The 14,576-nt window shown below is 46.8% G+C and overlaps 1 protein-coding gene across 1 annotated transcript in view; it reads left to right on the plus strand.

Annotated features, from left to right (window-relative positions):
- The first annotated feature begins 4,078 nt into the window (after nt 1-4,078).
- The window catches only part of LOC306763634 (caspase-3-like), a 29,131-nt gene continuing 18,633 nt past the window's right edge, over nt 4,079-14,576 (plus strand). Inside the window, exons 1-5 of the mRNA XM_079250494.1 lie at nt 4,079-4,171; nt 5,394-5,465; nt 5,853-6,004; nt 7,403-7,531; nt 7,624-7,799. Of these exons, the coding sequence (XP_079106620.1) occupies nt 5,398-5,465; nt 5,853-6,004; nt 7,403-7,531; nt 7,624-7,799 (525 nt within the window). The 5' untranslated portion in view covers nt 4,079-4,171; nt 5,394-5,397. The remainder of the gene's footprint in view (nt 4,172-5,393; nt 5,466-5,852; nt 6,005-7,402; nt 7,532-7,623; nt 7,800-14,576) is intronic.

Consider the following 14,576-nt stretch of genomic DNA (forward strand, 5'->3'; position numbering starts at 1 on the left):
TTACATGCATAGACTGTATATAAAAGATGGGCGGAGCCTCCGTGACGTTACCTGTAGGTTTCTGAAGAACCGAGTTGAAGCTCCAGTCACCATCTTGGCAGGGTCATGTGCGTCGTCTCGCCCAGAAAATACAAATATGGGCAAAGAGGTGGAGCTGAGAGGGGGGGCTGGTGGATGATTGACATCCAGCGAACTCCGAGCTGCCTGTAGCTAAGAGCTAACCGAGCTAACCCGGAGATAACAGGAGCTAACCAGCTAACGGAGGTAAGCGGGCTAAAGCTAAGTCACGTTGTTAACCGGCTAAAAACCGCAGTTCTACGTTCTTCTGACTTGAAGCGGGAGATCGTGTACCTGTCAATCAAAAGGACCCGCCCCTAAATATGACGAATTTCAAGATTAAATTACTTTTAAACGGGCGAGTTAGAAAAAAATTCACTCCCCCCACAGTTGTCATGAAGGTAAACCTGACCTATTAAACCTAACATGGATTTTTGTACCAGGCTGTAAACATGTTTATTTCTGCTGTAAACATGTTTATTCCTGCTGTAAACATGTTTATTCTTGCTGTAAACATGTTTATTTCTGCTGTAAACATGTTTATTCCTGCTGTGAAGTTGGTCTTTTTAACATGGGAGTCTATGGGGATTTGCTGTTTTGCAGCCCCTAGTGGATGAAGGGGGAACTGCTGGTTTATGCACTTCTGCATAGGCTTCATTTTTTACTGCCGGAGGCTCTGTTCATCTTTCATATACGGTCTATGGTTCGATGACACAGCAGCATCATGTGTATTTCTAGAGCCGCTGCTGCTCAGCAGCGTCCCGAGGCTGAGAAACCGACACGATACGTGACGTTTAGCTTCATGGTATAATAAGGAACTGGATGTTCTGAACACGTAACGTTGCTGATTCAGCAAAGAAACAAAAGGAAGATGGGGGGCGCTGACGGGGACATGGGAAACGTTCTGCAGTGTCTTTAAATTTGACAGGCTGGTCTGCAACACGCTGGCCTCCAGCTGCGCTACACTGCGATAAATCGCGTCGGGAAATGTCCCATGAAACTCATCGCCGACTTCAAAGCCAAACAGCGAACTGTGTGTTCGGGTTGAAGCTCCCAGCAGGTGGCGTCGACGAAGCAACCCTTCACACTGAGGTCACTGCTGATGTTTTTGGAGTCGGCCGTTTTGCCGGTGTGATTCTGTTCTTTGTGGTCTTAAAGTCTTAAATTTAAAGGGACAGCGTCTAACTTTTGGCCACTAGGGGCGCTAAACATGGAAAGTAAAGCGCTCCAGGTCACATGATCCCATCAGAGACGGATCCGCTCCTCCACAGTCTGGTTTGCGAGGAGGGCATCGCCTCGGAGTGCTGACACGTGTCCCGATCCCAGAAATTCTCTATCGGTACTGACATCAGGCCGTTTGGGTCAAAAGCTTCACATGTCCCTTTAAAACTCGTCAGCACCTGGAGGAACCCTGAATCTAACTGGAGTATCTGGATCACGGATCCATGTTCAGAACAATAAACGGTCTCCGTCTGAGGTCTGACTGAACAGCTGATGTGTTGTCGGAGCTGAATTAATGCCCCCCCCTCTCTCTTTAATGCAGTATGGAGCCTCCAGCCAACTGGCTCTGCTGTTGGAGACGAAGCTTATTCACCCAACAGAGCTTCAGCCGAGTGGAATCAACAAGCAGCTGGAGAAAAGACAGAAGACCAGTGGGAGTCAGAAATAAAGTGTTTGTACTCCATCTTCCCACCAAACATTCACCTGATAAGTCCTGCTGGACATCATATGCTTATTAAATATGTTTAATAAATTCATGTTTTCCTTTGTATGTTCTCTGATACACAAAACAGTACATTAATGTGTAGCAGAATGAGTAATAAAAGATGTTTAGTCTGACAAGCAGCGTTTTGACCTAAATACCCGGACATGTAGTGTCACGACAAGGGATTGGTCAATTCCCGGCGGGTAGACCCTCTCAGCCAATCAGCTTCTGTCTCCCACCACGTGAAGCTCGCGTTGCTGATTGGCTGAAAGTTTGACTCTTACTTTAAACTATAAGACACTTCCTGGTCTTTACCTGAAGGCAGCAGACCTGTTGGCTTGTTTTCTACCAGAAGTTTGATAAAAGGTACGTTTACAGGTAAATTATTCATGTTTTATTTACAGTGTCGTGTTTTGTTCAGGCTAGTTAGCAGCTTAGCTTGATGTCCGCAGAGAAAACAGCTGATAAAGACGGAAGTAAAAGACATTTATCAGCTTCCTCACCACAGGGTTGGAAAATGGCTTTTCAGACTTTATTAACCACTGGTGAGTTTTAGCCTCAGAAAGTGAACAGAAACCTGTAAGTTGGCCTGTAAAGGCAGTTCTCTTCCTTTAGTTTCACAGCTAAAGTAAAACAGATCATTTTGTGTGTTTATGCGGATTAAAAGTGACTTGTGTCATTATACCAGCAGCTTGGGTTATTCCTGGGTTATGACTCGTGTTTCCTGATAAATCAGCTGTAGATAGTTTCCTGTGGGAAGTTTCAGTTTGATTCTCTGCTGAGAAATCTGCTGGTTTATCCAGAAGTGAATTACACAACATGTCCAGGTCCTGATAAAAACCTGGTCTTCACATCTGGACTGATGTTTTCTGCACTGCAGAATTGCTCTTTCACAGTAAAAGCCTTATTTCTTTTGGGAAAATAAGATTATATAAGATCTGGATTCTTCTGGAGATTCATTCACACAACTTCTGATTCACCAGATGTTTTATTTATTTAATTCAATCCAGCTTTATTTGTACAGCGCCACTTCACAACAAAGTTGTCACAGGACACTTTACATCCACATCATTTTGAGCCAATTCATACATATCCTATAATAGAAACCAACTGATTGCATCGAGTCATGACTTGGATCCAATCCTCCATCCTGAGCTGCACGAGGCGACAGTGGGAAGGAAAAAACTCCCCTTTAACAGGAAGAAAACCTCCGGCAGAACCCGGCTCAGGGAGGGCAGCCATCTGCCTCGACTGGTTGAGGTGGAGAGGACAGGAAAGACAGATCAACATGTACAACTGCACTTATTCAGGAAGACCTGCGGAAAAAAGGAGAAATAAGTTAGAGACGGCCATATTGACATATATTTATACATTAATATATTAGAGAAATAGAGCGAGGTACTTCTCAGTGCATCAGGTAACATCCCCATTACTACATAAGTAATGGTTGGCTAGACTACCCATAACTATAAGAGCAATGAGCAGAACCTGGACAGTTGGGTCCCGTACATGCAGACTCCAACTCAGGAGATGCTCATATCCTAACTATAAGAATCATGGATATATATTATTATTATTACACGTGAAAATGTGACATTTTCAGACAGTAGTTTCAGTGTCCTGAACCTCAGAGGGACCATGACTGACTCACACCTGGATGACATCCTCACCTTGTCAGGGAGCCAGGTGCAACCCAACATGGAGAGACTGGTACTGTCCACAGATCAGCTTCAGGTGTCCCACTAAGTATCAGGACCTCGCCTCGTTCTTCCTGTTGACACATTCCAGTTTAGTGGATATAAATATTGTTTCTTGTCCCCCTAACTGTGGCTTTCTTCTTTTTTTGCTATATTAATTTTTATTATGCATAACAAAGAACAATAACATTTTATTTGCCCACATAGGAAAAAATACATTATTAGCTGTTGAACAATAATTAGAATAACTTTATACATTGACGTGTGTTCGTCCTTAAAGCTGCAGTGTTAGGAGGCTAAAGTTTGGGCACCCCTGCTGCAGAGGAAAGTTTCTGTTCATCTGGAGCCTGAAGTTTACGTTGCACCATGCTGACGCAGGGTTTTGTTCATGTGAGGAGGCACGTCATCAGGAGTCCCTCCACCACATTTCAGACTGAAAAGCTGAGCAGATCATTGGGTTTGATCAGTTTCTGGTCATTTTATGGATGATTTATTAGGATTACAGAAGAAATTGGTCCACTGTGTGATTGTTTGGCTCCTGGTCGCATCCAAACGTCCTGCTGTTAAATCTCTTTTAGCAAACGAGCATCTTTTCATCTCAGAAGCTTTGAAACAGGGAAACAGCCCGGTTATCTCCTGGACCATTCAGTGGCTCATCCTTCATGTCGTCACGCTTTAACCGCTTCAACCGGCCTGGTTGAGTCTCATCCAGGTAACCTGGAAACAACCTGAGTTATACTTCGACATACTTTACATAGATGCTGTTTTTTCATGTGAAATCTGATTTAGTTTTATTTAATGCAGTTTTTTTCTTTTACCTTTGAGTGGTGGTTCAGTATTAACATGATGATGTCATGATGATTGATCAGATCATTCCAATCATCCATCTGGAAACACCCCCTCATGACGTGTCGGACGTGGTCGTAAAACACGTTGACACTGCCTCTTATTAGTCACATCCACACAGCCATTGTTTGATTTATTAGGTCATTTATTAATTATTTTATTGTTTATTCACTTATTCATTTACTGTTTTTGTATTTTGTATTTTTTTTTAAATATTAAATTTTAAAAAAATAATTTAACTTTTATTTAAATAATTTTATTCATTTTAATTTGATCTTGATTTTTTAAATATGTTCATTTTTAATTTTTGATGATTTATTTTTTTTAATCTTTTAATTTGTATCTTTATTGTTTTTTCTGTAACTTTATTTTCAATTTTATATTTGATTTTTGTAGCACTTTATTTTTTTATTAAATGGTAAATGGACTTGTACTTCTATAGCGCTTTTCTAGTCATACAGACCACTCAAAGCGCTTTACACTACTTGTCACATTCACCCATTCACACACACACTCATTCTACACACTTATACCCCGATAGGCACATCGGGGGGCAGCTTGGGGTTCAGTGTCTTGCCCTAGGACACTTCGGCATTTCAGGGGAAGCCTGGAATCGATCCCTCAACTTACCTGTTGAAGGACAACTGCTCTTCCTCCTGAGCTACAGCCGCCCCATTAATTTATTTATTAATTTATTATGTATTTATTATGTATTATGTATTAATTTAATTAATAAATTTTCTTAGTGGATGTGTGGTTTCACTTCTATCGTTTCCGTGGATAAAGTTAAATTAATGTTAAAATCAATCAGAATGAGAAGCTGAACACAGATGCATGTCACCAGCGGTCATACATGGAGAACCTGGCGGCGATTCCACAGTTTTCCAGATGTGGCGGATGTTTGTGTTTCTGCGAGCAAAATTATTAAATTTACTTTCAGACGTTCTGATGTTTCGGTTTTTAGAAGAAATATTTGAGTTGTTTCGCTGAATAATGACTGAAATATAATCATATTGATGAATGTTACTGTGACCTTTAAATGAACGTGTGTGTGTATATGTATGTGTGTGTGTGTGTTTTTCTGACAGGAACATGGCTGACGGTGCGTCTCCGAGTGATGAAGATGCTGTTGACGCCTTCGGGTTTAGCTTTAAAACGAGGTGATTATCGTGCAGAGCTGTCGACCTCTCGCAGGGCGGCAACCTGATTAATGCAAACATGTGCAGCTTCGTGCTGGTTCCGCCGCCGCTGGGCTGAAAGTGGGCGGAGTCCTGCAGGTTATGATGTAAGGTCTGAACTCTGAACAGGGAAACGCAGCAGGAGGAGGATTAAAAAGAAACCAGTCTAATAAACTGGTTAAAGTTTAAAGTCTTTATTATTCCCATTGGCATCAGAGCTTTATGCTCATTTATCTAGATAATGGCGTGCTCCAGAGGTCCTAATGGCGGCTTGTCAGATGTCTGCAGGTAACCCGTCAAGCTGGTTCGGCCGCTGAACAAGTTTTCCTTTTTACTGAGGAACGTTCATGCCTGTCTGTACGTTTTCAGATCAGCTGAGAAGAAGGCGGCGGCTCGACAAGGTGAGGAAATGGACTTGACCCCCAGCAGAACTGCTCATGACCCCTACAGCTACAACATGGACTTCCCCTCCATGGGGACCTGTCTGATCATCAACAACAAGAACTTCCATCCCAGCACCGGTAAATCTGCCCGCAACACCTGTCTCTTCGTTCCTCAGTCGCAGAGAAACACCTCCTACCTGCTCCTGTACATGGTGACCTTTAACCTTCTCCTGATGAGGCTTGTTGTCTGCATCCTGTCTGAAATCACATCCTAAAGTTCAGTTTATCTGCAAGAGCTCCTCGTATAACCCTGGAATCCACAGCAGGCTGAGACATGAGGTTATTACTGAAGAGTCCAAGTAAAGTAATCCTAGTAGTGAGTAAAGTAATCCTAGTAGTGAGTAAAGTAATCCTAGTAGTGAGTAAAGTAATCCTAGTAGTGAATAAAATAATCAAAATAAATATGGACTATTATAAAGTAATAATAAATTATAAAGTAATAATAGTAGTGATGAGGAAAGTAAAAAGGGAAACTGAGCAGGTTTCCAGGTGTTACCATGGTGAGATGAGAATTCCTGAGATGTATAAACCTCTCTTCTCAAAGAGAGAATACTTCACTGTCACACCTCCTTCATCTCCATGGAAACTAGCAGGACCTTCATGATTCATGTTAACGAAGGCAATGACAGGAGACATGTTAGCAGTTTTTTTTGTTTTTTTTGCAGCTTAACTCATCACGTCATGTTGCTATGCTACATGTTAGCGTCGCTGCTATGCTACATGTTAGCATCGCTGCTACACTACATGCTAGCATTGCTGTTATGCTGCATGTTGGCATAGCTGCCACACTACATGCTAGTATCGCTGCTATGCTGCATATTACCATTGCTGCTACATGCTAGCATCGCTGCTTTGCTACATGCTAGCATTGCTGCATGCAATCATCGCTTCTATGCTGCAAGTTAGCATCGCTGCTATGCTGCATGTTAGCATCTCTGCTATGCTACATGCTAGCATCGCTGCTTTGATGCATGCTAGCATCGCTGCTGTGCTACATGTTAGCATCGCTGCTGTGCTACATGTTAGCATTGCTGCTGTGCTACATGCTAACATTGGTGCTGTGCTACATGCTAACATTGGTGCTATGCTGCATGCTAGCATTACTGCTATGCTGCATGCTAGCATTGCTGCTGTGCTACATGTTAGCATCGCTGCTGGGCTACATGTTAGCATCGCTGCTATGCTGCATGCTAGCATCGCTGCTATGTTGCATGCTAGCATTGCTGCTATGCTACATGTTAGCATCGCTGCTGTGCTACATGTTAGCATCGCTGTTGTGCTACATGTTAGCATCGCTGTTGTGCTACATGCTGTCATCGCTGCTACGCTGCATATTAGCATTGCTGCTACGGTGCATATTAGCATTGCTATTTCTTGTCTGCTGACCTCTTCTGGACTGCAGCATCTCATGCGGCTCCTGTACTGGAAGGTCTAGACAAGAAGCGGTGAACATTTTCTCCACTCCTGCGTCTCCAGGCATGTCTGAACGTCAGGGGACAGACGTCGATGCTGGTTTTGTGATGGAGACCTTCAGAAATCTGGGCTATAAACCCAAACTGTTCAACGACGCGACCGTCTCTCAGATGAAAGAACTGATGATCAGAGGTAAAATCGTTCTGGTGGACCTGATGAAAGACGTCTCTTCAGTCAGAAGGTGGAGACTCATTGTCCTTTCTGGTCCTTCTGTGTGTGTGTAGAATCTAAAGAGGACCACAGTCAGAGTGCTTCCTTTGTATGCGTGTTGTTGAGTCACGGAGATGAAGGGGTGATCTTCGGCACCGACGGCTTGGAGAAGCTCGACACCCTCATTAAATGCTTTAAAGGAAATGCCTGTAGGAGTCTGGTGGGGAAACCTAAACTCTTCTTTATACAGGTGAGTTACGCACAAACACACCTGCTTTCCACACCTTCATTCCTACAACATGCAGCTCAGTGTTCAAAACTCTGTCCTGTGACATTAACTTTATTACTCTATTCTTAGAAATATCGAGCTAAAAGTTGCGTTGCCGCCATGAAGTCCATCTCCATGAAGCGCCCAGGCGGCAAACAGTAAAGTACAGAGCTAGCAGGAAGCTAGCAGCTAGTTGTGCTGCCGCTGTAACGGAGCGTCAGATTTCCTCGTCGTTTGGAAACATTTTGGTTTTTTCGGACACGAGACCTGGACGAGACTTCCTGCAGATGTCCGCCAAAATAAAACCGGACAGTAAAAGTTCAGCGCAGTAGGAGGAGATGCTTGTAGAGAACTAGATCCCAGGGAAATGTGTAAACATATAAAATATGTTTATGTGTTGCATTTTGTTTCTGGTTCAACATAAGTAGAAGGTAGTGGGAAGAAATTAGTTTTTATTAGGAAAACAAACCTAAATGGGAAAATGATGCATGATGATGCATCGTTTAATAATCAAGTCGTAGCGCCCAAATGGTGAGGTACATAAGATGACACACGCCCAGTAGAAATGATCAGGATGCAACTTGTTTCTGCCAAAATAAGCAGAAAGAAATGGTAGAAACTATAACTCTGCCGACAGACGGCGTCGTGGTGACGGTAGAAACTGTAACTCTGCCGACAGACGCGCCGTGGTGACGGTAGAAACTATAACTCTGCCGACAGACGCGCCGTGGTGACGGTAGAAACTATAACTCTGCCGACAGACGGCGCCGTGGTGACGGTAGAAACTATAACTCTGCCGACAGACGGCGCCGTGGTGACGGTAGAAACTATAACTCTGCCGACAGACGCGCCGTGGTGACGGTAGAAACTGTAACTCTGCCGACAGACGCGCCGTGGTGACGGTAGAAACTATAACTCTGCCGACAGACGGCGCCGTGGTGACGGTAGAAACTGTAACTCTGCCGACAGACGGCGCCGTGGTGACGGTAGAAACTGTAACTCTGCCGACAGACGGCGCCGTGGTGACGGTAGAAACTATAACTCTGCCGACAGACGGCGCCGTGGTGACGGTAGAAACTATAACTCTGCCGACAGACGGCGCCGTGGTGACGGTAGAAACTATAACTCTGCCGACAGACGGCGCCGTGGTGACGGTAGAAACTATAACTCTGCCGACAGACGGCGCCGTGGTGACGGTAGAAACTATAACTCTGCCGACAGACGGCGCCGTGGTGACGGTAGAAACTATAACTCTGCCGACAGACGCGCCGTGGTGACGGTAGAAACTATAACTCTGCCGACAGACGCGCCGTGGTGACGGTAGAAACTATAACTCTGCCGACAGACGGCGCCGTGGTGACGGTAGAAACTGTAACTCTGCCGACAGACGGCGCCGTGGTGACGGTAGAAACTATAACTCTGCCGACAGACGCGCCGTGGTGACGGTAGAAACTATAACTCTGCCGACAGACGCGCCGTGGTGACGGTAGAAACTATAACTCTGCCGACAGACGGCGCCATGGTGACGGTAGAAACTGTAACTCTGCCGACAGACGGCGCCGTGGTGACGGTAGAAACTATAACTCTGCCGACAGACGGCGCCGTGGTGACGGTAGAAACTATAACTCTGTCGACAGACGGCGCCGTGGTGACGGTAGAAACTATAACTCTGCCGACAGACGGCGCCGTGGTGACGGTAGAAACTATAACTCTGCCGACAGACGGCGCCGTGGTGACGGTAGAAACTATAACTCTGCCGACAGACACGCCGTGGTGACGGTAGAAACTATAACTCTGCCGACAGACGCGCCGTGGTGACGGTAGAAACTATAACTCTGTCGACAGACGGCGCCGTGGTGACGGTAGAAACTGTAACTCTGCCGACAGACGCATCGTGGTGACGGTAGAAACTATAACTCTGCCGACAGACGCATCGTGGTGACGGTAGAAACTATAACTCTGCCGACAGACGCGCCGTGGTGACGGTAGAAACTATAACTCTGCCGACAGACGCGCCGTGGTGACGGTAGAAACTATAACTCTGCCGACAGACGCGCCGTGGTGACGGTAGAAACTATAACTCTGCCGACAGACGGCGCCATGGTGACGGTAGAAACTGTAACTCTGCCGACAGACGGCGCCGTGGTGACGGTAGAAACTATAACTCTGCCGACAGACGGCGCCGTGGTGACGGTAGAAACTATAACTCTGTCGACAGACGGCGCCGTGGTGACGGTAGAAACTATAACTCTGCCGACAGACGGCGCCGTGGTGACGGTAGAAACTATAACTCTGCCGACAGACGGCGCCGTGGTGACGGTAGAAACTATAACTCTGCCGACAGACACGCCGTGGTGACGGTAGAAACTATAACTCTGCCGACAGACGCGCCGTGGTGACGGTAGAAACTATAACTCTGTCGACAGACGGCGCCGTGGTGACGGTAGAAACTGTAACTCTGCCGACAGACGCATCGTGGTGACGGTAGAAACTATAACTCTGCCGACAGACGCATCGTGGTGACGGTAGAAACTGTAACTCTGCCGACAGACGGCGCCGTGGTGACGGTAGAAACTGTAACTCTGCCGACAGACGCATCGTGGTGACGGTAGAAACTATAACTCTGCCGACAGACGCATCGTGGTGACGGTAGAAACTATAACTCTGCCGACAGACGGCGCCGTGGTGACGGTAGAAACTATAACTCTGCCGACAGACGCGCCGTGGTGACGGTAGAAACTATAACTCTGCCGACAGACGCATCGTGGTGACGGTAGAAACTATAACTCTGCCGACAGACGGCGCCGTGGTGACGGTAGAAACTATAACTCTGCCGACAGACGCATCGTGGTGACGGTAGAAACTATAACTCTGCCGACAGACGGCGCCGTGGTGACGGTAGAAACTGTAACTCTGCCGACAGACGCGCCGTGGTGACGGTAGAAACTATAACTCTGCCGACAGACGGCGCCGTGGTGACGGTAGAAACTATAACTCTGCCGACAGACGGCGCCGTGGTGACGGTAGAAACTATAACTCTGCCGACAGACGGCGCCGTGGTGACGGTAGAAACTATAACTCTGCCGACAGACGCGCCGTGGTGACGGTAGAAACTATAACTCTGCCGACAGACGGCGCCGTGGTGACGGTAGAAACTATAACTCTGCCGACAGACGGCGCCGTGGTGACGGTAGAAACTGTAACTCTGCCGACAGACGGCGCCGTGGTGACGGTAGAAACTGTAACTCTGCCGACAGACGGCGCCGTGGTGACGGTAGAAACTATAACTCTGTCGACAGACGGCGCCGTGGTGACGGTAGAAACTATAACTCTGCCGACAGACGGCGCCGTGGTGACGGTAGAAACTATAACTCTGCCGACAGACGGCGCCGTGGTGACGGTAGAAACTATAACTCTGCCGACAGACGGCGCCGTGGTGACGGTAGAAACTATAACTCTGCCGACAGACGGCGCCATGGTGACGGTAGAAACTATAACTCTGTCGACAGACGGCGCCGTGGTGACGGTAGAAACTATAACTCTGCCGACAGACGGCGCCGTGGTGACGGTAGAAACTGTAACTCTGTCGACAGACGGCGCCGTGGTGACGCCCAACCAGGCAGCTTACCGATACGTTCCCAATCAACCCGATCGGTTGTTAAATGACCCTCCAGTTACTCTTCCAGGTCTTTCTACAACGTGTTTCGGCTCGTATTTTCCACCAAGGTTCCTCCATCCGACGTGTCGTTTATCTCCTACGTTTGGAAACGCCTGAATCGTTTTTATTTTTGGAACAGAAGGGGTTAAAGTGAACAATATGTCTGACGTAGATCACATGTCTGACGTAGACCTCATGTCTGACTAGACCTCATGTCTGACGTAGACCTCATGTCTGACGTAGATCACATGTCTGACGTAGACCTCATGTCTGACTAGACCTCATGTCTGACGTAGACCTCATGTCTGACGTAGATCACATGTCTGACGTAGACCACATGTCTGACGTAGACCTCATGTCTGACGTAGACCACATGTCTGACGTAGACCACATGTCTGACTAGACCACATGTCTGACTAGACCACATGTCTGACGTAGATCACATGTCTGACGTAGATCACATGTCTGACGTAGACCACATGTCTGACGTAGACCTCATGTCTGACGTAGACCACATGTCTGACTAGACCACATGTCTGACGTAGATCACATGTCTGACGTAGACCACATGTCTGACTAGACCTCATGTCTGACGTAGACCTCATGTCTGACTAGACCTCATGTCTGACGTAGACCTCATGTCTGACGTAGACCTCATGTCTGACGTAGACCACATGTCTGACGTAGACCTCATGTCTGACGTAGACCTCATGTCTGACTAGACCTCATGTCTGACGTAGACCACATGTCTGACGTAGACCACATGTCTGACGTAGATCACATGTCTGACGTAGACCTCATGTCTGACGTAGACCTCATGTCTGACGTAGACCACATGTCTGACTAGACCACATGTCTGACGTAGACCACATGTCTGACGTAGACCACATGTCTGACGTAGACCTCATGTCTGACTAGACCACATGTCTGACGTAGACCTCATGTCTGACTAGACCACATGTCTGACGTAGATCACATGTCTGACTAGACCTCATGTCTGACGTAGACCACATGTCTGACTAGACCTCATGTCTGACGTAGATCACATGTCTGACGTAGACCACATGTCTGACGTAGACCTCATGTCTGACGTAGACCACATGTCTGACGTAGACCTCATGTCTGACGTAGACCACATGTCTGACGTAGATCACATGTCTGACGTAGACCACATGTCTGACGTAGATCACATGTCTGACGTAGACCACATGTCTGACGTAGACCACATGTCTGACGTAGACCACATGTCTGACGTAGACCTCATGTCTGACGTAGACCACATGTCTGACTAGACCACATGTCTGACGTAGATCACATGTCTGACGTAGACCACATGTCTGACGTAGACCTCATGTCTGACGTAGACCTCATGTCTGACGTAGACCTCATGTCTGACGTAGACCACATGTCTGACTAGACCACATGTCTGACTAGACCACATGTCTGACGTAGACCTCATGTCTGACGTAGATCACATGTCTGACGTAGATCACATGTCTGACTAGACCACATGTCTGACGTAGACCACATGTCTGACGTAGATCACATGTCTGACGTAGATCACATGTCTGACGTAGACCTCATGTCTGACGTAGACCTCATGTCTGACTAGACCTCATGTCTGACTAGACCACATGTCTGACTAGACCACATGTCTGACTAGACCACATGTCTGACGTAGACCTCATGTCTGACGTAGACCTCATGTCTGACTAGACCACATGTCTGACTAGACCACATGTCTGACTAGACCACATGTCTGACGTAGACCTCATGTGTGACGTAGACCTCATGTCTGACGTAGACCTCATGTCTGACGTAGACCACATGTCTGACTAGACCACATGTCTGACGTAGACCTCATGTCTGACGTAGACCACATGTCTGACGTAGACCACATGTCTGACGTAGATCACATGTCTGACGTAGATCACATGTCTGACGTAGACCACATGTCTGACGTAGACCTCATGTCTGACGTAGATCACATGTCTGACGTAGATCACATGTCTGACGTAGACCTCATGTCTGACGTAGACCTCATGTCTGACGTAGACCACATGTCTGACGTAGACCACATGTCTGACGTAGATCACATGTCTGACGTAGACCACATGTCTGACTAGACCTCATGTCTGACGTAGACCACATGTCTGACGTAGACCTCATGTCTGACGTAGACCACATGTCTGACGTAGACCTCATGTCTGAGTAGACCACATGTCTGACGTAGACCTCATGTCTGACGTAGACCACATGTCTGACTAGATCACATGTCTGACGTAGACCACATGTCTGACTAGACCACATGTCTGACGTAGACCACATGTCTGACGTAGACCACATGTCTGACGTAGACCACATGTGTGACGTAGACCTCATGTCTGACGTAGACCTCATGTCTGACGTAGACCACATGTCTGACTAGACCACATGTCTGACGTAGACCTCATGTCTGACTAGACCACATGTCTGACGTAGACCACATGTCTGACGTAGACCACATGTCTGACGTAGACCACATGTGTGACGTAGACCTCATGTCTGACGTAGACCTCATGTCTGACGTAGACCTCATGTCTGACGTAGACCACATGTCTGACTAGACCACATGTCTGACGTAGACCACATGTCTGACGTAGACCACATGTCTGACGTAGACCACATGTCTGACTAGACCACATGTCTGACGTAGACCTCATGTCTGACTAGACCTCATGTCTGACGTAGACCTCATGTCTGACGTAGACCACATGTCTGACGTAGACCACATGTGTGACGTAGACCTCATGTCTGACGTAGACCACATGTCTGACGTAGACCACATGTCTGACGTAGACCACATGTCTGACTAGACCTCATGTCTGACGTAGACCTCATGTCTGACGTAGACCTCATGTCTGACGTAGACCTCATGTCTGACCTAGACCACATGTCTGACGTAGACCACATGTCTGACTAGACCTCATGTCTGACGTAGACCTCATGTCTGACGTAGACCACATGTCTGACGTAGACCTCATGTCTGACGTAGACCTCATGTCTGACTAGACCACATGTCTGACGTAGACCTCATGTCTGACGTAGACCTCATGTCTGAC

This window comes from Telmatherina bonti, assembly GCF_933228915.1.
Source record: "Telmatherina bonti genome assembly, chromosome: 12".
Lineage (NCBI taxonomy): Eukaryota > Metazoa > Chordata > Actinopteri > Atheriniformes > Telmatherinidae > Telmatherina > Telmatherina bonti.